Raw genomic sequence first — 27326 nt, 5'->3', positions numbered from 1 at the left:
TTCATTGTGGAAGTGTTTGTTGCTTTGTGAGTATTTCTCTAGGAAAGAAATTTGAACATGTTTGTAAGAAGGATAGGAATCAGTTACTAATCTAGAGAGACTGAAAAATGTCAGAAAAACAAAGTTAATGAAGCACTAATGAAGGGGCTGGGGTGAGAGATGAAGGGCACAGGTTGAGTGATTATTTCTACATAGGACAAATTACTTTTAATTCTCAAAGGAGAGTGGGACTGTTTTTGAAATGGGGGAAATTTTGGCATACTTATTCCAGATGAATTCAACCATTTTTTTAAATGTTAATCTAAAATACCTTCTTTTTTGTATGTTAATCTAAAATAATTCAACCATTTTCATTTATTTTTTATTTTTTAAAAGATTTATTTATTTATTTATTTATTCATTCATTCATTCATTTGTTTGTTTTTGTTTATACATGCACTGGGTACAGTCAGAAGCGTGGGAGGGTGAGAGAATTCACCAGAGCCAGAGCGGGGAGCAGAGCAGGCAGAAGGACCGAAGTACACTGCTGAGGGGAGCAGCGGGCGGCAGGAGAGGTCTGCGCGCCATGTGGGACCCTCCTCCGGTGGCTGGGGAGCAGCCGGGGATCGAACCGGCGCTGCAGAGGCTGCTGGCAGCTTCGCAACCCAGCGCTCAACCGCTGCGCCACTGGGGAGGCCCGATTTATTTATTTTTATACAAGAGCTGGGGTACAGGCCAGAAGCGCAGGAGGGTGAGAGGATTCACCAGAGACAGAGCAGGGAACAGAACAGGCAGACGACAGAAACACACTGCTGAGGGGAGCAGAGAGGTTTGCTGCACCATGTGGGATTCTGGCCGGCGGGCCGGGATCGAACCCACACTGCAGAGGCTGCGGACAGCTTCACAGCACTGCGCTCAACCTGCTGCGCCACCAAGGAAGCCCTCAACCATTTTTAAATAAACTGCCTCAACTGCAGAGGATGAGGGACAGGGATAGTGCTTGGGGGTTGATGAAATTGCTAATGAGTCTCCGTAGAAAGAAATCAAATGGACCAGAGATCAAGTAAAAGTGGGTTAATAGCACTTGAATACCAATAGGAGGTGTAGCTGAAGTTGATGGCATGAATTGATAGTGAATCAACCTTTGTAAGTATGTATGTGACATTTTATTGTAGTATTTGTCTGGAGGACTTTTGAAAGCTGATTATAAACTTGTTGCTTATTGGTAAGAGCATTGATAAAAATAGTTGAAATAGTTGTTTGCAGAGGTATATGATCAGAGGATTAGAAACTTGAAATGAGGCCTTTAAGCTGGTTTGGTAGAACTGAGCAAGGTAAAAGTGTTGCCAGAAGAGGAATTGCCAGTTGGAAAGGATGTGTGACATGGCATGCTTCAAAGTGGCTTAGAAAGTAACTGGAGGGCCTCCCCTGGTGGCGCAGGTGGTTGAACGCAGTGCTGTGAAGCTGTCCACAGCCCAGATAGTGCCGGTTCTATCCCCGCTGGCCGGCGAGGGTCCCACATGGCCCTGCAGACTGCCGCGCCCACTGCTCCCCTCAGCAATGTGTTTCGTCAGTCTGCCTGTTCTGTTCCCCGATCTGTCTCTGGTGAATCCTCTTACCCTCCCACGTATCTGGCTTGTACCCTGGTTCTTGTATAAATAAATAAATAAATCTTTAAAAAAAAAAAAGGTAACTGGAATGCAGAGAAGTTGTAAGGCTGGCTAGAGAAGGAGTCAGCAAACTTTTCCCTAAAGGGCCAGATGTTAAATATTTTAGACTTTGTGACAGCTGTTTAACCTCTGCTATTGTAACATGAAAGCAACCATCGAAAAAAGTGCAAAAATAGTAGCATGATTATATTCAAATAAAACTTAAATTATGGATACCAAAATTTGAATTTCCTGTAATTTGCACATCACAAAATATTACTTTTTTATACTTTTTCGTTCTTGTCTAACTGGCCACAAAATTCTGACAACAGATTGTATTTGATTAGTAGGAGGCTATGGTTTGCTAAACCCTGTGCGAGAATATTATAAGGAGGTCTAGATTATAGCCATAAAAAATAATCTTGAAGATTGTTTCTCTGAACTTGACTTAAAATATTAAAAAAAGGGCTTGATTACTTTTTAACATTTCAACTGAGCCATGTGCTCCTGGTCAGCCCATACTTCCCCAAAGGTTGTTGACTAGCATGTGTGAATTAATCTTAAGGAATCTTAGGTTACTGCATGCTTCACGTGTGCATAATTAGGTTTTGTTTTTATATTCAAAACAATTTTTATATCTTTGCCTTTGAAAAGGATAGATTTGCATAGTTGAAAGTTAAAAAGTTACAAGAATATAGAAAAATCATCCCTCCCATCCCATATTCATTTACCTCTATCATGATTGCATATAATGAAACTATTAAAAAAATCCTACCCCATCCTAAAAACTGCTGCAGCAGAGAAACTTGTACATATGCAATTTCTGTTCCCTTGTTTGTTAAATTGATGTTTGGCCACACTCTAATCTGACAACAACTCATTTTTCTTTGTTCTGGGGGAATGATAGAGAGCAGAATTCTGCACCAGGCTCTAAATTTCATATGCTGCCTTCATGGGTGGACTGTTTGCTTTTGCTTTTGTCCCTGCTGCTTTCTTTTGCTTCCCTGTTGCCTGGCTTTTTGCTTGTTTTCACTATTTAAGAATTATGTTGCCTAAATCTGACTGAAGGATATGTGGATATTAATTCTATCAGTCTTTATACTCTGTTTTCAGTTACTTCATAGTAATAAGAATTGTAGGTTAAAAAAGTATTGGTGATGTAATAGAATGCTATTATAATACAGCTTCATAAGTTTTCTTTTAAACTGTTTTTATTTTCACATAATAACTAAGATAATCAAGTAAATGATTGTTAGATTCATATTTGTAATGAGGAAGATAGAACTGAAGCTTGAATTTAGGTCATTAAGAAATAAATATTGGGTATGGTTAATGGTCATTTCATATGCCCAGAAACCTTAAGTTGATAGGAATGTAAAGCTACTTTCCAGAGCATAAAAGCTGCTGAAGTCTGATATTTAGATCAGTGGTTCTAAATTTTGGGTTTCAGGGAATTCTTTAGACTCTTAAAATTATTGAGGATCCCCAAAAGTTTTTGTTTTGCATTGGTATATCTATCAAGTTTTGCCATTTTAGAGATTAAAATTGAAAAATTAAAAAAAAATGTTTTTTAATTCACTTAAGCATAAGAATAAACTCACTCATGGAAACATCAATAAGGGTAGTTTTTTCCTTAGTAAAAAGCAGCGATTCATTGCAAATTTTATTTTGAGGAGTGACATTATTTTCCATATTTACAAATATTGTTAGGGCCTATCTGACATTTAACAGAAGTCAGCTGGATTCTTGTATCTGTGTCCACAGTGTGTTGTTGTAGGTTCTCTCTTGTGTTTGAAATGTATGAAGACAATTAAATCTCACGGAGGTATATAGTTAGAAAAGGGAGAAATCGCTGAATAGTTTTTTTCATATTATTTGAGATTCATATAAAATTGGACAAGTAGTTTCTGAGAATTTAAGAAGAATTGAATCTTGTTGATTTCAGAGGTGATACATCATCAACATTAAAATATTTACATAGTTTGTAATGATGCACAGTGTATTTATTTTAGACTTGGAAATTTTTTATTTTCGGAAGGAATTAGGGATAGGATGGTGTTACTAACTAAACTCAGTGGAAGATGGGGGAGTGTTTGCATGTGTTTCTGAGGTTCACAATTGTTATTTCAAATACACATTATAAAGGGATCTGGTGAACTACGTGATGCCTCTGTTACTTGCTAGGAAGTTAACCAGCTTACATGTTTATAGTTGAGAAGAAGAGAAATGACTATTCAAAAGTAGTACATGACCTTCATTTTTGGAGTATAGAATTCTGAGGAAGAGAAAGGAATGTGATATAGTAATAGCAGTACCTGTTACCTAGTAGGGTAGTGAGAAGAAAAACAAGATTCCCACCTTACGCCTGTGCACACAACCACGCAGTTCAGGTTCTGAGCAAGATACATTTCTATTAAAAGAGATGCCAAAGGGCCGTATAACTAATTTGTATGTATAGCATTCTAATTTAGATTGGAAATTTTCTGTCATTTAGTGTTGGGGTCTCCATTAATATAGTGGTGGTATTCTTTTTATCAGTCTGTAGGTATACTGTTAGAGCCATGCAGTGACCACGGTGATAGTGAAGATGGCCGTCTTGAGAGGTAAGCATTTTCTCTTGTTACTGCTAATAATTTTGAGAATTGGAACTCTTTGGGGTGAAATTTTAAGATGAATCTATAATGATGGATGCTTTAGATATTCTGAAAAAAACCTAAGCTGCTTGTTTTAATGGTAAGCATAAAGCATACTAATTATCCATAAGTACTTAGAGTGGTTGCAGATTTAGACAGACATTAGTTACAATTTGGAAAACATTCAGAGGGAAGAATACAGCTTTCTTGGAGACACTTAAAACTTTCAGTTGATTTGTAGAACAGTTGGGAATTTGTTGATTTTCTGAATATGACTTTCAGTTAATCATAGTCTTAGAACTATGGATAATTAACTGAAAGATTGTAATACATTTGCTTCAACAATTAAGTATAGGATGTTTATGTTCCCCTTGGAATTCCTCCTTTGTGTCGCTGTATAGTGGTTTTGAAATTGGTGCTTGTTTACCTTCTTGGTCACAATCAAATAGGGAGAAGGGATACCTGAGGCAATGAGTAGTAGTAGTCTCTGCAGTAGTCAGTAGTTTGAAACCCTTGGAACAGAAACTTTTTAGAATGTTTTAAGTCCTGTAAACCGACTGTGTAGTTTTTGGGTCTTGGATCTTCTTTTTATGATTTTTTTAAGATGTTATTAAGAAGTATATTTTAACTTTCTTAGGAAAGATTTGATATCCTGAAAACACATCACTAATGAAGTTGCAGACTAGGTTATAAATACTGAGAAATGCTAAACAGCATTACTGATTAGTTGATAGTCTGTTGGCAAGAGTAAACTTGGTTAATGCTGTTGTCTGTTTTAATTGTGAGTAGGAAACCTGTTCTCTGAGGGTAAGTAAATTCTTTGGAGCCATGTCTCTGGAGCGTCCCCATACTCTGAAGGTCCACAGATTTCCTGCTTACAGCAGTCCCTTGTGCTTCCTTTCAGGAGGCAGGAATGATCCTCTTCCAGCCCAGGGAGTATTGGAGCTATGGGCTGAAGATATAAGATTAACAGCATTAACAGGCATCCCCAGAATGATGACATCTGGATTTGGTAGAACAATAAGGATCCATTTAGTGAGGACTCAATCTTTTTGGAAAAAGCTCTTTCCTCTTCAACTTGTGTATAGGTTAGCAAACTTGTTTTTAGATCCAAAGAATTCCTTGCTTAGGTGGATTACATTTTGCATGTTTAATAATCATATTTCTCAAATTTAGTGAATTTGATCTTTTAGTCTGTTAGGGTAGAATTTAGCTTGTCCCACCATTTGCTCCCACACTAAGCAAAGGAAAGCCTTGAGCTTGCCAGGGAATTCAGCTCATTTCTCATGCTTAGCAAGAAGGTAATTATGTGTATGAGGAGATGACTTTGACTTACTGAGATTAAGACTTGTCTTACTGAGATTAAGACTCAGTTGTGGCCAGTTAGTAGCAGTACCTGTGGGTATCATTGTCTTTGGGCAGAGTGTTCCCATAGTAGGCATATTGATAACCTATCATGTTGCTAGATGCTGTATTGACTAGTGAAATAAACAGAGATCATTTCTGACACTTATTATAACTAAGGGTTATTTTTATGGGGGAAATAGAAGTGAGTGAATTTTTAAAAAATTTCCCTTTTACATGATACCATTATGTTTTAGGAAAGAAGAGGTTTAGGAATGTAAACTTTATTTTGATTGTGATCAAATACAATCAAATTCTAAATACAGGTGTGAGGTATACCTTTTTAAAAAAATATTTAAAAGAAAAAAAAAGACCCAGAATGGGGGAGAATAAAACTGTTTAAAACTGATACTTGTTTTACAAAATCTTTTCCATTATACATTTAATTCTTTTGGTGTCTATTTGTTGTGGATTTTATTTTTCCTTTTAAGGTGTTTTTCTTTTGGGGTGGTTGTGTGGGAGGGTGGTGAATGTTACTTAACTTTTCTAAAATAAGTCATTCTGTGGATCTTTTCAGTAGTGTGTGATTTTCAGATATAGGGCTCCAAAGAATGGGCATATGTCCAATAGTCATTTTCTTCACTCACATTGTAAATGTTAATATATGGGGAAGAAAGGAATCTAGGTAAGACATATGCAATGAAAGTTACCTGTTTATTCTTAAAAGACTAATAACTTTACTTGTATTTTTAGGAAAGAATACTTGTCGTTTGACAGTGATAAATTGTCACATTTGATTCTGGTAAGAATTTTCTCTTATAGCTTTTAAAATTTGCAGTAGATTTAGTACATCAATTATTAAATCTGGACTTTAACTCAGGTTGAATAGGTTTAAGGGAGGTTTAAATATAGATACTCTTACCAAATGTTTTACAGCACCAATTTAATATGCTACTTTTGGCTACATGAAACTTGGTTATGAAGATACTTTCCTGAGTTTGGGATCCAAATTGTGCCTCCTAATAAGATAAATTAGAAAATTGCAGATTTGTACTTGAAAATAGTTTGAATGGTGACAGTGGGACAGTTGAATATATTGACACAGTAAACAAGGGAACCTATACAAGGGCATATGCTGGTTGTCTTTAAGCTGGTTATAGAAAGCTTCATGGTTGTGAAATGTGTTCTTTACTTTATAATACAGGGTTCTAGTGGCAAGATATGTGATTTGAATGCCAACACTGAATCAGAAGTGCCGGGAGGTCAAAGTGTTGGTGTTCAAGGGGAAGCAGCTTGTGTCCAAATTCCACATTTAGATCTGAAGAATGTTTCTGATGGTGATAAATGGGAAGGTAATTTTACCCACACACATTATTTTCCTGATAATGTTATTTGTAACTGAAATTACTCAAAGCAGATTACTGACCTTTTTCCAGACAACCTTATCTGTTTTGATTTTCTATTCTCTCTTCCATATAAGATGAATGAGTGAGCACTTGTACTCAAATGCACTAATGAGATTATGGGGCAACTATTTTGTATGAATTAGAAGTTCTTACCTGATTTTAGCTTTGAAGATGAATGTTAGAATGGTGTAAAAAAAGTAAAATCACCCATGATATACTTTAGTTAGTTGTTAGACCTGTTACTATCTCCCAATCTCTGAAAAGTCTAGTGTGTGAGGACTTAAGGATATCATTACTTTAAACAAAGAGTTTGTATGTAGCTACCTTTTCCTTAGGATCAGGGATGCTTTTTTAAAAATGATCTTCACGGACATTTCAAAGCAAAAATTAGACCATATCCCTATATTTCTGTATTAAGTCAATGGAGGTGTGGGAACTGTGTCCTAACAATTCGTTACAAAGGAAAAAGATTTAAATTTATTGAGCAAGCAACATACATGTATTTGTCAAAATTCAGCAAATGTATGCTTAAAAATTGCATTTCACTGTATAAAGGTTTTCTTTTTTTAATCAAAAATGCCAATAAAAATTTGCATACTGAAGCACTTATGGGGCAGTATACCAAATATCTGCAGTTTACTTTGAAATCCATGAGAAAATTAGGATGGTTAATGGATAGAGCAGTGCTATAAAATAGCAAGTATAAAATAAAATGTTAATGGTAGAATCTAGTGATGGTTTCTAGATTTTCACTATAAAATTCTTGCAATTTTGCTATATACTGCAAACTTTCAAATAAAATGTTGGGAGTGGAAAAGTGAAAGCAAGCAATGAATTTGGATCCAGGAATTCTTCTGGATCATTATCTGTCTTTCTAGGTAAAGAGGCAGTGAGACAACTCATATCTTAAACAGAGTTACATTTTTGTTCATTTGGATAAAGATCCTTTGCTATCTCACTGTTGGCAAGTTAACTGATGGTGTACAGTGGTGATAACAATAAAAATTGCACTGTCAATGCCACAGACTCCTTTAGCTACCTCAAGTCTGTGTACCTAATGGAGTTTTTATTTTTCAGTAAATAAAAACTATTTTTAGAAGCCCTAACCAAATCATTGTCTTTGCCAATTTTTATTGCTGTTTCTCCTCCCTCCACCTTTTTTTTTTTTTTTGGTACAGATGGTTGGTATGCCCAGTGGCATATTAATGTGTTTTAACTTAGACTAAGTCAGGAAGTTGCCTTTCATTTGCTTTGTTTTGGCCTCTTCAGGATGTTTGGAATTTATGAAGATGCTTCCCAGAGTTTGGGAATATGTTAGCATCCTGGTGGCAATGAAGATCAAATGTCCTTTTTAGTTATAGTCACTGAAAAGGAGTGATGGTCAACAGAGCATCCCTGGTGTCTCAGTAGGAATGGAGTCTCAGAAATACGAAGCTGGGATTCTGATAAAGGATTTATGCTTCTTCCTTCTTGGAGGATGCAGATAAATAACCCTTTATAATCTTTGTTCTAAGGGTCCTGATCTTAAGGTCTAAGCATAGAAGAGCAAGTATTTTCCATTATTGGGGGAGATAAGATTCTCTGTCTAGCTTCAGTTTTCTGAGGTATTTCTTCAATGAGAATGTGATTTGGGCTCTCTCTTGTTTCTGTCAGAATAAATCCCTTACAATTTGTGGTAGGGAAAGTAAGTAACTATGGACTATTGATCCCTGATTTTTAGTGCCCGAGCTACCCTGTTAATCTAGTTGGCTCAACAGGCACAACAAGTTTACTCAGGGTCAGTGACTTTCAGAGAGACAACTGTGATAGACATCTGAGTGAACTTCTCAATCATGAGCCCTCCATGTGCTTGGGAGAGTGACTGTAGGCACACCATGTTGTTCCTTTCCATTTTTTCCACCAAAGATAAATTTTCCACAACTGGGAATTAGACTGTTCTGAATTTTTAAAAGTGTTTTTTAAGTGACAAAATGATTTTAGATCTTATATATCTTGGAATCAAAGATACTTTGGTTGATGTGACTTGGAGTAGAGAAGTGGGGTGATTCCAAATAGAGGTTTACCTCATATTTCTAGGTTATGTGGGTTTTGTTTTTTGTATCATTCAAGGGATAGTCAACAGAACTCAGTTAGCAAGCAGATAACACATGACTACCACCAGTATGAATTTGTCAAAAGGTCTTGACTTTTAATGGACGTGGACCTCTTTCTGTGATTTTCTCCTGCTAACTCTTTAATGAAATATACTAGTATCTTTTCAAGAGCAAACTAAGCTAAAGGAGATATTTTTCTGTCAAATCAATTATACTGAAGAGCTTCCAACTATACTTGGTTAAGAGTTTCCATTTCTTTAGTTTTATGCTTGAGTTTTAATAAATAGTACTACTTTGGTTTTTTTGCCTTGCTTGCTGAAATGGAAATGTTTGTGTTTTCTTTTTTTTAAACGTTTGGTCATTAGTAATTTCTTTGTATAAAGTTTTTGAGCAGATGCTCAAAAAATGCTTAACTGGTTTTAGGGAAATGTTTTTGGTATTTTTGGCTTTGTGTTAGTTATGTGTATGGTTTGTTCTGACTGTGCTGTGTGTTCACTTTAGTATTTTTTGCCATTTTTTCCATTTTATTAGCATCATGCCCTATCACTTTTCCCCTCATTGATTTCAAAACAATGCATCTGCAGAGAGATGGGGAGGGTAAGTATAGTTCACCATAGTTTAGTTTTTTTGCCTTTTTATGGTTCAATTTGTTTGCCTTTTTATTAGCCCTTCTCCTGCTATCCCCATATCTTAGGAAAACTATTCTGGGTTAAAAATGATACCCAGAAAAATTGTTTTTGTTACCTTCCTCTTTTCTTAAAACAGGACGTTTCTCATAAAATGTTTATTACTAGTTATTGCTGGGAAGCAGGTACAAGGGTTGCTTTGAAAATCACTTTATTGCTGGGTTTATTGTGGGATTGCACGCTTTATATCCAATTTTTAGTTATCAGATTGATCTGGGCTTTTAAAACTAACTAAATTATGTGCTTATAACCCTGAAAAAAATTGTGATGCTTTCAAATTGCTAATGCATAAAGTTACACTAAGTTACTAAACTAGAATTCCTTAGCTGTTGTGTGAAGAAAAATAAAACATCCTTGATTTTTTGACACTGTCAAGCCGTATTTGCATTTAAAGATACTTAAAAGCTCATTTTTTAATTGTTAATAACCATAGCATTAGGGTTTTAAATTGTAGCTATAAATAATATGTAGATGGAAAAGGTTTTTTTATCTTCCTGGTGATGCTTGAAGTTAATTTTGTAATGGAAGCATATTTGTGGATTTGTGTGTTTATCGTATATGTTCTATATTGTAATCAAATCATCTATGTGCAAACATCAACTATTTCAACCTGGCTTCATTTGAGTATATACAGGATAACCCCAGTAAAATAAATGTAGTTAAGAAAGACTAGTGTTATTAAACTTTGTCTTGATAATTTTGTTTGGTGCTTAATTTTTATATTACATATTATACATAGGAATCGCATAAAGAAAATAATCATCTCAGTATAATATTAGAGGAGAGGTGCTGTCAGGTGAGTTAGCTGCCTTTTTGGAAATTCCCTATCAGTTTGCCCCTTAATGATTTGGAAGTTAGAATTCTTTTGGTGTCAAGAGATCTCCATTTGGTGAGTACTCTGTATATCATGGAGAATAGGTTCCACTTCTTAGCATAGCCATGTGACAGTAAGGGACATTTATTTCGCCTGGCAGTTTCTGTTAGAAACTGTTAAGAAACTTAATGTTTCTTAACATTTACCACAGTATGTCAGTTCTTAACAGTTTCTAACAGAACTACTGAGTATTTACTGTTAAAACTTACCCTGTCTTGAAAAATAACATTTAATATAAAGAGCTTGACAGTGTCCTTTATTGATTTGCTACTGGGTTCAGAAATTTAAGGTAGTACCTTATGTGAAAGCAGAATTCAAGGCTAAAATACAAAGCTTAGATGACTTTATAGTAGGCTTTTTGAAGATCTCTTGTCTTTGCTTTAAATAATTTATTATGAACCACTATGTAATCACAGTTTAAAGAGTATCAGCTGATATTTTGTGACTTTTTTTTTTTAATATGCAGAATCAAGAGACCCATGGTACTATTCTTTGTGTTTGTTTTACAGAGCCATTTCCTGCTTTTAAGTCTTGGCAGGAAGACTCTGAGTCTGGAGAAGCTCAGCTTTCTCCACAAGCTGGAAGAATGAATCATCATCCACTAGAAGACTGTCCTCCAGTATTATCACACCGTAGTTTAGATTTTGGGCAAAGCCAGCGTTTCCTACATGATCCAGAAACATTGGATTCCTCATCTAAAGCACTTTCTTTTGCTAGGTATGTGATTTTTATATACTTTTGAGAGGTGATTCCTATTACGTACCCTGGTCTTTGAGATATTTAGTTCTTCAGACCTGCAGTTTGCCCTGATTGTATGGAGCACATCTTAAAATTTTTTCTACCCCTGAATTCTGAGTTCATTGAAGTGTAGGAATAGACATTTTCTCAAGATGCATTTATTCATCTATTTATTCATGACTCAAATACAGAGCTCTAGAAGAGAGGCAGGAAGTAGAGCTCACTAATTCCTAATGTTTTCATTGTGGAAATTTTTAATTGATTCTGAATGTCAAAAACACTGCTTTGCAGTTTTAGCAAAGAGCTCTGAGCTGCTAATAACTGTTTCTTTTCTGCCTTTGCCCAAACACCTTTTCAATGATTCTGTTTTCATCACCATTTGTATTGCATTAGTTTGTGTAACAGAGTAAGTTTTGTTTTACTCCCTGTCCATTAATGTTAGGGACTTAATTTCACTTTAAAGGTATATCTCTTAGTAACAATAATATGTCAGGGTGATAAGAGATACTTTGATAACTTGAAAATGTAACACATAGTATTCACTTTTTGTTTAATTCAGGATTCGAAGATCATCCTTTAGTTCAAAAGATGAAAAAAGAGAAGACAGAACACCATATCAGTTGGTCAAGAAACTGCAGAAAAAAATCAGACAATTCGAGGAACAATTTGAAAGGGAAAGAAATAGCAAGGTAAGTTTGTAGCATCACCCAGTAGATCTAATAGAACTAGGAAGCATTTCTTCAAAGGGCATTAGGTCAGCTTTTTGCTGAGGTAATGAATCTGAGATGAGATCTTTGGTTGTGTAGACTGTAGCCTCCTGATATCCAGGGCAGTATTCTTGCCATTGTACCAATGCTTATTTATATTTCCATTGGCAAAACAGCTTTAAGAAATGGAAAAGCAGGGCCTCCCCGGTGGCACAGCGGTTGAGCGCTGGCTTGCGAAGCTGCCCCGGCCTCTGCGGCACCGGCTGCTCCCTGGCCACCGGAGGAGGGCCCCACATGGGCGCAAACCTCTCCTGCCGCCCGCTGCTCCCCTCAGCAGTGTACTTTGGTCCTTCTGCCTGCTCTGCTCCCTGCTCTGGCTCTGGTGAATTCTCTCACCCTCCCGCGCTTCTAACTGTACCCAGTGCTTATTTAAATAAATAAAAATAAATTAAAAAAAAAAACAAAAACGGAACACATGTCAGCTTTATTTTTTTTTTTATAGAGGCATGTTTTATTTATTTGTTTGTTTGTTTTGTTTATACATGCACTGGGTACAGTCAGAAGCGCGGGAGGGTGAGAGAATTCACCAGAGCCAGAGCGGGGAGCAGAGCAGGCAGAAGGACCGAAGTACACTGCTGAGGGGAGCAGCGGGCGGCAGGAGAGGTCTGCGCGCCATGTGGGACCCTCCTCCGGTGGCCGGGGAGCAGCCGGGGATCGAACCGGCGCCGCAGAGGCCGCGGGCAGCTTTGCAACCCAGCGCTCAACCGCTGCGCCACCGGGGAGGCCCCACATGTCAGCTTTAAAAAAAAAAATGGAAAAGCAAATTTATTATATATAAACAAATAGTGTTAATGCTATTTCTGCTCCCTCAAAAATCACATGTAAAGGAGAGAGATCTAATAATTAGAATTTGTGAAGTGGAAAAGAGTGCCAGAAAATTCATACCTGATGTCAGAAAATCAATACTAAACCTGCTTTCAGTCAGTTGTTAGAACCTGCTAAGGGAGAGCTTTACTTAATGTATTTATTAAATATATATATTTGCTTATATCTGTTAGATGAAATGAAGGTTGAGTAAAATCTATACTGTGGGAACTGTAAAATATTATTTGAGCACAAATAACCATTGCTTACCACAAATGTGCTTCTGTTCCTTTATTTTTCAGCCTTCCTACAGTGATATTGCAGCTAACCCAAAGGTATTAAAATGGATGACAGAGCTTACCAAACTGCGGAAGCAAATTAAAGGTATGTGATGTGCTGTTTTTGTAACATATTTGCATTTTTAAATGTTCTTGATATCAAGTCTATGAGAATTTTTTAAAATTTTAAATCATGGACAAAAATAACTTTCCTCTTATTTTATTACAGTTACAGTCAAAGTCGCTGTACTGTGTTCCCAGATGTTTTTCCTATGTTTTATTAGTAATACTCTTTTGAAAGGTGTCACAGATTGTATATGCATAGTGGTATTATAAGTTTATCTGAAATACATTTCAAATATTAAGCAGTTTTGGTAGTTTGGGTTTTGGTAGTTATTTCATTAAGAATTTTTGGTGGGCATTTCATCTAAGCCTAAAAAAATACCTAATCATACTGAACCATTAAATACTACAAAGACTAAATCATTTAGTAAGTCTTCCTGAATCAGAAACTAGGTCTTGTGTTTACTGGATATCAGCTCAGTACAGCAGTTACTTGCATGTATATTTATTATGTGAGTATTTATAAAAAGTTTACTTTTAAATAATTGTTAGTTCTTCAAAAATAATCTGTTTTAACTGAATTTATAAATGGGAGCATCACATCTTGGCCTAATTCAATAAAGTTTTTAGTATCTTTACTAAGTACTTGTAGATGTCTAAGGATATAGCAGTGAACAAGACACAGTCCCTGTTGTCATTGAGTGTACATTCTTGTGGTTTAAAATATCTTCTCTTGGGCCTCCCCGGTGGCGCAGCGGTTGAGCGCTGGGTTGCGAAGCTGCCCGTGGCCTCTGTGGCACCGGTTCGATCCCCACCTGCTCCCCAGCCACAGGAGGAGGGTCCCACATGGCGCACAGACCTCTCCTGCCGCCCGCTGCTCCCCTCAGCAGTGTACTTTGGTCCTTCTGCCTGCTCTGCTCCCTGCTCTGGCTCTGGTGAATTCTCTCACCCTCCCCACGCTTCTGACTGTACCCAGTGCATGTATAAACAAAACAAACAAACAAATAAATAAGTAAATAAAAATGACTCTATAAAAAAAAAAAGATTTTAAAATATCTTCTCTTACCTCTTTAGAATTTTCCTTCAATTCTGTTAATGTCAGTTTCCAACCATCAGTGAAAATCATTACCTTGATAAGTATTACTGATGGGTATCACTAAATTGTCCTATTGTAATTTGTAGTCCCTGTTGTTCTCCCTCCACCACAACACTCATGATCCATCATCATAACCCCTTGTGTTCTTCCCTCCCCTGTTTTGACCCCTCTCCTTTTTTCCTCCCTGCTGTATGTCTCAGATATATGGTCAGTTGTCAAGTTTTGTCTTTCTCCTGACCCTTTGTTCAGTTTCTCTATATTCCACATATAAGTGAAACCATCCAATGTTTATTTTTTCCCTTCTGACTTTATTTCACTTCATATAGCCCCATCCAGCTAAATCCATGTTGCTGCATGTGGCATGAGTTTATCTGCTTTGATCACAGAGTAGTATTCCATTGTGTATGTATACCACATCTTGATCCATTCATCTGTTTTGGGGCATTTGGTTTGTTTCCAACCTTTAGCTATTGTAAATAGTGCTGTAATAAATGTAGGAGTGCAGATTTCCTTTCAAATTAGTGTTTTTATGTTCTTTGGGTAGGTTCCTAGAAGTAGAATCACTGGATCATATAGTAGACCCATTTTTAGTGTTTTGAGGAACCTCTGCACAGCTTTTCATGGTGGCTGGACCTGTTTATATTCCCATCAGCCATTCAAGAGAGTTCCTTTTTACAATGTCCTCACAAGTGTTTGTTTTTTCTAAGTGTTGCTTTTTTTTTTTTTTTTTTTAATACAGGCCATTCTCATAGATGTTGAAGTAGTATCTCATTGTGGGTTTGATTTGCATTTCCCTGATAATAAGTGATGTTGAACATTTTTTCATGTGCCTGTTGGCCATTTGCATTTTTTCTTTGGAGATGGGTCTTCTTAGTTTTTCTGTCCATTTTTTGACTGTTGTTTGCTTTGTTTTTGTTGAGCTGTGAGAGCTTTTTATAGATCTTTGATACCATTCCCTTATCAGTTGTATGGTGTTCAATCTTTGAAATAATTTTACAAATCTGATTCCTTTTTCTTTTTAATTTTCTGAATATATCTCTATGAAAATAAGGACCAATCTGTGTTGTTTACTACTATATCTCCTATGATCATCAGAGCATCTTACTTTATAGTAGACTTTCTATGAATATTAGTTGAATGAATGGATAGTACAGCTCTCCTGTTACATTTACAATTTAAATATATCACATGACTTTGAAATAATCAGGGATTATATGCTATTATATTTTCCTGTTGTATAGCTTGTTTTTGACTTAGTTGTAGTTTAGCTAAGATCATATTACTGATCTATCTTCTTGGTTCTGAAATGTAGATGCAAAACACAAAAGCTCTGATGGAGAATTTGTACCTCAGACACGTCCACGTAGTAACACTCTTCCAAAAAGCTTTGGCTCATCTCTAGACCATGAAGATGAAGAGAATGAAGATGAATCCATGATCATTCAGAAGGAGAAGAAGCCATCTAAGGAAGCAACACTTGAACTTATTCTGAAAAGACTAAAAGAAAAACGTGTTGAGAGGTGTCTTCCAGAAGATATCAAAGTAATCTTGAGCTATAGTTTTTACGCAGACTAGTCTTTTGATTCCCTGAAACAGAATAATTACAGATGGGGTATGGGTATGGGTGGTTTAGTCAAGGGTAAGTGGAACATGTGCACATATGGAAGAAAAAAAAATAAATGTAATAAATAATAATCACTGCAGTGGCATAGAGTTATCTATGTAGTGTGACTAGCTGTTTGTAGATAGAGAAACATGTCTATTAGTACACCAAAAGTGCCCAATCATTCAGACTTAGTCACAATAACAATACAGAGGAAAACCCTAGAATGCTTACCTTTTTTTTTTTTTAAAGATTTATTTATTTATTTATACAAGCACTGGGTACAGTCAGAAGTGCGGGAGGGTGAGAGGATTCACCAGAGCCAGAGCAGGGAGCAGAACAGGCAGAAGGACCAAAGCACACTGCTGAGGGGAACAGTGGGCGCAGCAGGAGAGGTCTGCGTGCCATGTGGGACCCTTGCTGGTGGCTGGGGATTGAACCAGCGCTGCAGAGGCTGCAGGAAGCTTCGCAGCCCAGCACTCAACCACTGTGCCACTGGGGAGGCCCGAACGCTTACCATTTTTTGGAGGCAGCTGGCAAGATAAATGTATAAAGAGCATGAAACATACTCTTTTGCATATGAGTTTGAATCCTGGCCTTGTATATTTATGGTTATATGTATTAAATTCTTAGTGGATGATGGGCCCTGATTAATTATATTATGTGCATTCTGCCACATTGCCCTTTAAAGCCTTGATTTATATGGATGTGATTATATCTATTAAAATGGTTTTTTTTTTAAAAGATTTATTTATACAAGAACTGGGGTACAGGCCACAGGCATGGGAGGGTGAGAAAATTTACCAGAGACAGTGGGGAGCAGAACAGGCAGATGACTGAAAACACTGCTGAGGGGAGCAGTGGGCGAGACAGGAGAGGTCCACCGCACCATGTGGGTATCTTCCTGGCCGGCTGGGAATTGAACCGTGCTGCAGAGGCTGCGGACAGCTTCACAGCGCTGCGCTCAACCTGCTGCGCCACCCAGGAGGCCCTATATCCATTAAAATGTTAACTAAATGTGGTTGTTATGAATGAAAAATCCATCATTTTAACATCATTGGGATATTACAAGATGGCCTTAAGAACAAAGAGGGGAGGATCTGTGGACAAATATATTTGAGATGTCCTGCCTACTATACCATTTTGAGTATTAAAAGATAGAAGAGGGCCTGCCTGGTGGCACAAGGGGTTAAGCACAGCCCTATTAAGCAATACGTAGCCTCTGCAGCACGAGTTGGATCTCCGGCGGGTCAGGGAGCAACCCACATGGCGCAGCAGACCTCTCCTGTCTTTCCGCTGTTCCCCTCAGCAGCGTATTTCAGTCAGTCTGTTCTGTTCCCTACTCTGTCTCTGGTGAATCCTCTCACCCCCCTGCCCCTCTGGCCTATACCCCAGCTCTTGAATGCATAAATAAATAAATCTTTAAAAAAAAAAAAAAAAAAAGAAGAGAATTTGCAGCTTGAAGTTTTGAACCCAAATGAAGGGAATCTGGGGGCCCCAGAGTAGAAGTTCTAAGGTCACATTGACATTGTTGAGCTTTTTCTAGGATCTTTTTACTATAGTGCTTCTAGATTTTTCATAATAGTTTAGGAGAAATAATAGATTACAAGACCTGTGCTATATGTATCTGTGTTGTGTGTGTTCCCCCTAGTTATAATGCTAATAAAAGAATGTGCAAAATTAAATATAATAATAGACACTTATATGTGCACTGTGTGTACTGGTGTAAATGCCTTTATAATATTAACTCATTTAGGCCTCATCAGAGTCCTATGATGGAGTGAAGTATCCCAGTTTTACAGATTAGGATATTCAGCACAAAAGACATTACGTAATTTATCCAAGGTCACTAAGCCAGTTTCATGTTTTTTTACATAAAATATAAATCAGGCCTCCAAAGGAAGTTGGGACTTAGTAGAAAAGCAGAATTTACAGGAAACGGAAAAATGTTACCCATAAAATCCATAAGCAAAGGATGCATTCTTACTATCCTAGCCTGAGTGGTGATGGGTTTCCCTTTCAAACCTAATTCTTTATATTGTGGGGGTGAGGAGAATAATGATGTGCCAATGGGAGTGTTTGTTTTTTTATTTTTTCTAGAAAATGACAAAAGATCATTTGGTGGAAGAGAAAACCTCTCTTCAGAAAAGTCTTCTTTACTACGAAAGTCAACATGGAAGGCCGGTAATGTCTTAAAAAAGATTTGATTTTGTAATTTAAAGACTCACTTCTGTGGCCCACATTTTCGGGGCTGTTTTGTAGAACTTTGTTTCCCACATTTGGGAGATTGCTTAATTATTTTAAATAACTTTAAAAATTTGGGGGGAGTCCTATTGCTTAATGTTTGGGACATTTTAGATTTCTGATCACTAGATGATTTCATTTTTTCTTGCTTCAGGTGACCAGGGAAGAAAGGCACATTGTTAAACCTCTCTATGATAGATACAGACTTGTAAAACAGATGCTGACAAGAGCTAGCATCACTCCTATCCTTGTAAGTTACACATGTGAATATTTATCTAGTTCATTTTCCCAACGTCTATTCTTCAAAAAATTTATAATGGTAGTATATTGGAGAAACCAGCCAGTGTAGCAAGTATTACATATGTAAGCTGAGGTTCCTGATATTAAAACAACAGGAAGCTAATAAGTGCCTACTACTATCCCCAGCATTTTATATATGATTATGTCATAAAATCCCAACAAGTTAAGTCCTAATAGGTAGAAGTTGATAGCCTCATTTCACAGACAGTGAAACAGAGGCTTGGGAGTGATGTGTCCAGGGAATATTCTTTTGCACATTAAAAAAGCCCATATTTCAGACCCTTCCCTAGTTTCTTCCCATTGAAATCCATGTCTCTTTAAAAATGCATCAGTTTTTTGGTGGCTGATACAGTATTCACTTATTTGCATGGTGATATTATAAACTGATTTTAAATTCAACTTTCTAAATGAAAAAAAAACTATTAAAACAATGCTTACCTTAATATAAACATTGTACTTCCTCCCCCTTACTTCCGTTATCTTTATCAACTTTCCCCCTATAACTATGGATATTTTTAAAGACAGATGAAAACTAGTACTTGTGGAATCAAGCACTGTTTCCAAATTAACCATCACCACTGGAAGTATTACTCTAGATTTCTTTCAGGCTCAAACAGAAAATAACATGTAGCCCATTCTGCATCATTTCCTAGGAGTTTACTGAAGCTTATGGTTGGCTTCGGCTTGCAGGACATTTTTATGTTAAGTCACTTGTATGGGAATTTTCCTCAGGCTTTGTCTGCTAGACTACTTATTATTTGAGGATTGACATTGGCCTAATGAGCACTTTTATTTGGCCCTCATATAAGCTGATTCTTGTATAATTGTCCTTTCTAGTTCGTCATCTCAACGCTATTAGATAACGATCAGTTTTTGTTGAATAAGGAATCCTGCACAGTATATATTCTTCTCACATAAGACTTTTTTTATTATGAGGTATTACTGTGTCACATTTTCAGTTACCTAATAATATAAGTAGTCTTTGAATTTTGTTATGCAAACTAATTGAGAATTCCATAGGTTTTAAAAAATTGAGTGTAAAGGAAGCATTCCTAAATCTTATGGGTTCTTAAATATAATTATCATAAAAGAGAAATTTGGAGTCTTAAAAGTATAAGGTAAGACAATTCTGTAGGAAAGAAAAGTTTTTCAACAAATGGTGCTGGGACAACTTTATGTCCATGTGTGAAAAGAATGAAGTTGGCACCTTACCTTGCAACACACTTAAAAACTAACTCAAAATGGAGTGATATCTGACCTAAATATAAGAGCTAAAACTATAAAACTCTTAGGAAATAGAGGAATAAATCTGTGTCACCTTTGATGTGGCACCAAAAACAATGACAAAAGAAAAAAGAAATTGAAATTCATCAAAATTAAAAAAGAAAACAATACAAAAAAACCCCTTGTACATTGAGGAATGCTTAAGAAAAATGTAAAGAAACCCACAAAAAATTTTATCTGGTAAAGAACTTTAGAGTATAAAAGATGAATAACCCAATTTTAAAGCAGGGCAGAGAATTACAGTAATTCTCCAGAGAAAATATATGAATTGCCAGTAAGCACATGAAAAGTTTAACATCATTAGTCATTATGAAATGGAAATAAAATCTGTATTCACATACCACTTCATACACACTAGTATGACCATAATCAAAAGACAGTGTTTATGTGGAGAAATTGGGGCTCTTATACATTGCTGATTGGAATATAAAATGGTGCAGCTACTTTGAAAAACAATTTGGCATTTCCTCAAAAGGAATTACCATATGACCTAGAAATTCTCCTAGGTATATGCCCAAGATAATAGAAAACATATATTCACACAAAAACTTTTGAATAAATGTTCGTAACAGCATTATTCATAATAGCCAAAATGTAGAAACATTCCAAATGTCTAGCAGCCTATGAACGAACAATATTCCATTTGTAAAATGGGGAATTATTTTTCTATAAAAGGAAGTATTGATGCACACTATAATTTGGATGAACCTTGAAAATATTTATGCTGAGTGAAAGAATCCAAATACAAAGGCTACATATTATATGATTCCATTTATATAAAATACCAAAATGGACCAGCCCATAGAGACAGAAAATATATTAGTGTTTGCTAAGGAATGTGAGGCAGGGTAGGGTAAGAGGGCAAAGAAATAACAGTTAAGAAGTAGTTTCTTTTGGGGATAATGGAATGTTCTGTATAAGATAGTGATAGTAGCTGCACAAGTTGTGAATATACTAAAAACCAAGTTGTACACATTTTAAGAGTGAGTTTTTGTGTTATGTGAATTATATCTCATTGAAGCTGTTATTTTTACAAAAGTATAAAGGGGTCCTCAGACCAAAAAAAGTTGAAAAGTTATTTTTAAAAAGAGAAATATTTGCAGTTAATGTGTATATAATGCTTTCTTAAAAGCATATAGTTAAGATTTGAAAATAGAATTTAATATCTGTTTCATGTGAAGTGAGGTATCACTGAACACTTTCAATACTTAAAATGTAAACTATTGGGTATTGATTGTTACAGGGGTCTCCCTCCACAAAGCGAAGGGGTCAGATGTTACAGCCAATTATAGAAGGAGAAACTGCACATTTTTTTGAAGAAATCAAGGTAATTCTTAAGGGAATTATTTCTCGTCTCTTTCCTAATGGAAAAGTTGAAGGTCATGATCTGTTTGTTTGGATTTTTTTCCCAGGAAGAAGAAGAAGATGGTGTTAATCTCTCCTCTGAGTTAACGGATATCCTGAAAACTGCTGTACAGGCACAGTCTTCATTGGAAAACTCAGAATTTGATGTTGAAGAAAATCAAGAAAAACTGGCTTTGGATCTGCGATTGTCAAGTACTCGAGCAGCTTCTATGTAAGTATGCTGGATTGTGATTTTAGCCTATTTGTATAATAAAATTTATATGCCAAGAAATATGACGTTAAATAATTGAGCACTTGGGGGAATTAATACCATGCTCAGGAGATACACCCTTTTAAAAAAGTGTGATTTATCTAAGGAGCTGTCACTCATATTCTCTCTTATTTTATTTTTTATGATTTATTTATTTATGCATACAAGAACTGGGGTACAGGCCAGAGGTGTGGGGGGTGAGCGGATTCACCAGAGACAGAGTAGGGAACAGAACAGGCAGACTGACTGAAATACACTGCTAGGGGAGCTGCGGGCGATTCAGGAGAGGTCTGCTGCTCCATGTGGGTAGCTCCCTGGCCGGGGATCGAACTCGTGCTGCAGTAGCTGTGGATAGCTACATAGGTTTTATCTTAACCCCTTCGCCACCTGCAGCTATTCTAACTTAGTTGTGGTAGTTTAAAGGTTTTTTTTTTTTATTTATTTATACATATAAGAACTGGGGTATAAGCCAGAGTTGCAGGGGGTGAGAGATTGGGGAGCAGAATAGGCAGATCTACTGAAGTACACTGCTGAGGGGAGCAGTGGGCGAGACAGGAGAGGTCTGCTGCACCATGTGGGTTGCTCCCTGGCCAGCAGGGGATCGAACTCCTGCTGCAGTGGCTGGCGATAGTTTGATAGCGCTGTCTTTAACCCCTGTGCCACCAAAAGGAGGCACAATTGTGGTAGTTTAGACATTGGTATAGTCTAAAAGCTCCCCCACCTGACTTTGGTTTGTAGCCAGAGTTAGAACCACTGTTAAGAACATAATGACTCCCTGGTGGCGCAGAGGTTGAGCGCTGGGTTGCGAAGCTGCCCGCGGCCTCTGCGGCGCCGGTTCGATCCCCGGCTGCTCCCCGGCCACCAGAGGAGGGTCCCACATGGCGCGCAGACCTCTCCTGCCGCCCGCTGCTCCCCTCAGCAGTGTACTTCAGTCCTTCTGCCTGCTCTGCTCCCCGCTCTGGCTCTGGTGAATTCTCTCACCCTCCCGCGCTTGACTGTACCCAGTGCATGTATAAACAAACAAACAAATAAATAAATAAATAAACATGCCTCTATTAAAAAAAAAAAAAAAAAAAAAGAACATAATGAGCCAAGAGTACTCTTTTAGTAATGTTTTCTCCTCATTCAATCTTAGGCCTGAATTACTGGAACAACTTTGGAAAGCCAGAGCTGAAAAAAAGAAATTACGTAAAACATTAAGGGAATTTGAAGAGGCATTTTATCAACAAAATGGAAGGTTTGTTGAACATCACAAAACTGAATCTGCTTTTACCTGAAACTCACAAGTGTCTTGTTAAAATAAAGGAATAGAAATAAATTATACACATGAGGTTGTTTAAAACATTTTTTATTTTAATTCTGAAGCACTGCTATCAATGATAAGAAAATATCAGCATAGGAGTGAACAATAGCCTATAAAATATTTCAAGGTTTCTTTTAAGGGAGGCTCAGTTGAGTGGTGATTATTTTATGTTGTTTAATTACACATCCATACTCTTTGGAAGTATTTGTGAAATGAGATATTTCTCCTTTCAGAAAGAGTCCCATAATAGGAGTGTTATTCTCAACTACATTGGACTCTATTCAGAGACCACTGCTGTTTACTGCTGTTTCCCGTACATGTTGGGTCATTCCTGACTTCCAATTTCTAAGGTGTATAAATAAGAGTAGCAGTTGCATGGTTCCTTTAATACAATATGGCAAGAGCCTTTATCTAACTGGGTAATGCACAGTTAATCCTGTGGGGTCTTCAAAGTAAGAACAATACATTCCAGAAGGGTACATTATTTCAGGCCTCAGAAGAGTGTTCCAAGTAACTGGGTGATCTTACTAAGCCAATAACGATGTTACAAGTTTCAAAATGTGTTTAATTTGAAAGTCTTCTACACAGGAATATATGGTTAAAGAAATCCCAAGTACGGGAATGCATTTTCCAAGTACCTATTATTTTGTTGGTTTACTGAAAGAAAACTACTTATAATCATACTTAGGATGGTTTGATGTACTCATTAGTAATTAAATGGAATTGCATTGGGTTCTATAAAGTGAGAAAACTTTTTTGTTATAGGTAAGATATTTTACTTTGACATTTCAGTTCACCAAAGCCATAGTTACATAAATATTTGAAATAACCCACTGTAATTTTCTAGCACTTAATATATGTTCAAAGACCTGACAGAGTCAGTATATATCTTATTAAAATATTTGGTTACCTCTAGTTACCTATAACGATTATTGATAAGTTAGCATCATGTAATCTGTCACTAGCAAAATCCATAAAAAATAGAATTTTTTTTATTACAAAGCAATTTTTTATCTGAACTTATATTTGGTAATGTGTCTCATACTAGAACAGCATGTGGGACTTTATTTTTCCAGATAATCCCTAGGACATTACAGATTTTATTTTCTTCTCTAGGAATGCCCAGAAAGAGGATCGTGTTCCAGTGCTTGAGGAATACAGGGAGTACAAGAAAATTAAAGCCAAGCTTAGGCTTCTTGAAGTTCTTATCAGCAAACAAGATTCTTCAAAATCCATATAAAACATCATAAAATCAGTTGTATTCCCTGAAGCTATCATCGTGTGTACTTGGCCTGGTACTTGATTTCATTTTGTCAGGCACTCAGAGAGTCTCATTTTGTACTTGGTTGTGGTGCCACTAGAGAAATGACAGGAGGGTAAGTAGACCCTCTCTAGGAAGCACGATGTTCCATATTAACCACAGACAGTCCTCTCCACCTTTAGCAAACATGCAGTTTTCTTCATTGTTTTGTACTACAGATAGATCCTAATAGCAAAAGACTAGTATTTTATCCTTTCAACTTCAAGAACTTTGGAAATACAAGCTTTTTGTTAATACCAACTTTATTTTTTTTCATCACTGAAGAAAATTGAGAGGAAAAATTTCACATTGAATTCTTCAGTTGCCTTTTTCTTACAGAATGACTGAAAATTTGAAAGAAAAGCCTATAAATGTGCACATATGCAACTGTGTTCTGTGTTTTCCTGAAAAACCAAAATCAACTGAATTTTCAAGTCCTACTGTGGAATACCTTTCTGTTTAATTTCTAGAGTGACACTTTCTCATAGGTAGTATTTAGCAAAATTTTGCAATTCAGTGGTCACATAGCTCCTGGATGAAGATAACAGTGGGTAGACCAAGAAGTGACCTTGTTTATCAGTATAGGGAAAACACACATCATACATCACACACAGAACTGAACCATATCACATGCCGCCTATGGGACTTAAGTTACTGTTTGTTTCCTCAGTTACTGTTTATCAGCTGGTGGTGATGTGATTTTTCTGGATCAGATCCTGCATTTTTTTTCTCCCTTCCCATCTCCAGATAATGTGACAATATAGCCATGTCAGTATGTAGGAACTCTGATGGTGCTTAGATTTGTATGTTCAATCAGATGGCTTAAATTGGCAAAAGAATCATTATGCCTGAAGTAAATCTATTCCTAACAAGGGCTCTACCACTGCATGTTTACTTGTACCTTCAGGGGATGGCATCATTTTTTTCTCTTTTAATCACCAGAATCCATAAAGAAAACATCCTCTAAACGGACCATCTTTTTGAACAGTCATGTGCTTAAAGAGGCTGACTGACTGCAAGATGTGTAGTGGTGTGCCCACTGTCATATACTCTAAGCTTATCTTTTTTCCTTTGGCTTTGCATGGCTTTTCTTCAGGCAGTGGTATTATTCTGCTAATCATTTTCACAGAATGGTGTCTTTGTTTATACTAATGCGTAACAGTCATTAACAACATATTCCAGTCAGGCTTAACTTCAAGTGTTAATTTTTGTTCCTGGTGCTTTTTTGAATTGATGAGTGTCTCACTTTGTGTCCATGATTTGCATGCGATGTCATGCATGATTTTCTTACTAGCTGATATTAACAGTTTGTTCCATACAAAAATGGACTTTTGCAACATACTTTAGTAAGGTGAGGGAAGCATGTACCTCAGATTTTTGGCCCTATTACATTCCTAGTAAGCACATGAAGTAGCTTGATAATAAGTAGTATTTCTAGTAATTCACATTTCACCTGTGTGTGCAATGCCATTTTTGGGGGAGGGGGGAGGGAATATTCATTGGTAGTGAACTTTAGTTGGGGAATAAAAAAAAGCACTAAATCCATCCCTTTTGTGTGGTTTCCTTTGATACAACTAGGTTATTCATAATGTATACCTAGAAAAGTGATATTGAAAACGCCAAAAGATGTATCGCTTTCATTTGAATCCATCATACAGTGTACATTTGATTTCAGTCTCCACACAGGAGTCTGTCCAAACATCTAATTTAATGTGCACTGTATATTGTTTTATATGAATGTTTTATTTTATATACCACATGCAAAAATGTCCATATGCACTATTTAAATGTTTTAAATAATATATTCCTTCTTTATAATGCTAAATCTATATGAGTACCATATTTTTATAAGTCAGTGGCCTGCCTGGTATCATTTTAGAATTAACAGCTGCTTCATGATGTTGGTTATTCACAGTTAATGTCTGGCTGCGAGTAGAACAGATAAAAGTGGCATGGCAGCACTTATGCTATGTGACGGTATTGTGTGTCATAGTTGAGCAGTAGTTGGTAGAATTAGGCAGTTTGTAATAGTTTTCCTCTGGTACAAGTAAAAACTGTATATCTATATACAAGTAATATATAGATATATATGACCACGTGTAATTGCATTGCTGTGTCTGGCACTTCATTGTATAGACTTTTGTAATAAAAGAACTTTAATGTTCTAAGTCACGGAAAATGTTTTATTTATTTATTTATTTTCCCACTACATGTTAAAAGAGAAAAAATGGAGACCTCAGGTGTTCCCTTGTCTTAATGATCTCAAGTCTTTGAATTATCCCAGCCAGGACCATGTGGAGAGGATAGCTCGTGGCTGCCTACAGGTCAGGGGGGTGTAAAATAAGGCCATGTTGTTGATTTCCTTGTAGAAATCTAGGGAGAAGATGCAGAGAGAATAGTCAGCATTTCTTCTTATCCTTTGAAGAAATTTTGATATGCAATCTCTTAAGAATAGAGCTTGGCCTGAGGAAGGTAGGTAAATTTTTAAATTCCTTTATTCAAGTTTTTAAATCTAGGGACAATTATTGAACACCAATGTGAAAGTTGAGTTTGTGGTCAAGTGATGATACTTGGGTTAAGACAACACATTGCTCTTCTATGAGGGCTTATGTAACCTAGAAAAATTAGAATCATTTTCTTCCAGTTTCCAAAATGTTAGCTATGCACAGCTTTCCAGCAATCTAAGCAGGACATTTGCAGCACCCTACACTTGCCAAACATGACTTATCACCCTGATAATCCTGCCTTGTCTTTTAATTTTTTTTAAGTATATTTGCATTTAAAATAGTTGAGGAGAAGCACCTTTGGGGAACTTTCAGTGTGCCACTTTAGAAATTGTCTAGATGAATTTCCAGTTTGAAGATACTAGTGAAATTTCCGTGGGTTGTTGGGAAGTTTGTTCATCTGCATTTCAGCTATTTTCAGGAAACTTCAAATTGAGAAGAATAGAGGTGGGATTATTTTACTTGGAGCTGTATATAATGGTTTTCAAGAATCCTAAGCATTTAGTAATTTATGGAGAGTAAGTCAGAACATGCTACATGATAAGAGCACCAACAGTTCTTAAACTCTGTGTCACACTGAGAAAATTGCCTTTGTCTACCTAATTATTGGACTATTAATTAGAGATATACCTTATGAACTATAAATAGCATTATATTGTTCTTGTCCCTTTGCATTCCTAGAATTTAATAATAAATCTCATTATAAAATCCTTTTTGTGTATCAGTGTGGGTATACTTGGGAGGCTTACAGTGTGACTGTACA

At 36.5% G+C, this 27326-nt stretch overlaps 1 protein-coding gene across 12 annotated transcripts in view; it reads left to right on the top strand.

The window, feature by feature from the left end:
- The window catches only part of FAM13B (family with sequence similarity 13 member B), a gene marked incomplete at its 3' end in the record, with an annotated part of 61991 nt that extends 37992 nt beyond the window's left edge, over window positions 1-23999 (top strand). For 5 of the 12 annotated variants that reach the window (XM_084251671.1, XM_084251665.1, XM_084251669.1 and 2 more), the window contains 14 exons: window positions 4167-4231; window positions 6359-6407; window positions 6810-6957; window positions 9636-9701; window positions 11174-11381; window positions 11962-12091; window positions 13276-13357; window positions 15723-15952; window positions 18114-18197; window positions 18412-18507; window positions 21085-21168; window positions 21254-21417; window positions 22592-22693; window positions 23876-23999. In XM_084251671.1, coding sequence (XP_084107797.1) covers window positions 4167-4231; window positions 6359-6407; window positions 6810-6957; window positions 9636-9701; window positions 11174-11381; window positions 11962-12091; window positions 13276-13357; window positions 15723-15952; window positions 18114-18197; window positions 18412-18507; window positions 21085-21168; window positions 21254-21417; window positions 22592-22693; window positions 23876-23999 — 1632 coding nt within the window. The remainder of the gene's footprint in view (window positions 1-4166; window positions 4232-6358; window positions 6408-6809; window positions 6958-9635; window positions 9702-11173; window positions 11382-11961; window positions 12092-13275; window positions 13358-15722; window positions 15953-18113; window positions 18198-18411; window positions 18508-21084; window positions 21169-21253; window positions 21418-22591; window positions 22694-23875) is intronic. The other 7 variants (XM_084251661.1, XM_084251667.1, XM_084251663.1 and 4 more) reach the window with 5 other exon arrangements.
- Window positions 24000-27326: the final 3327 nt, after the last annotated feature.

Source organism: Talpa europaea (assembly GCF_964194135.1).
Source record: "Talpa europaea genome assembly, chromosome: 13".
NCBI lineage: Eukaryota > Metazoa > Chordata > Mammalia > Eulipotyphla > Talpidae > Talpa > Talpa europaea.
This window is presented reverse-complemented; position numbering and strand designations above follow the sequence as displayed.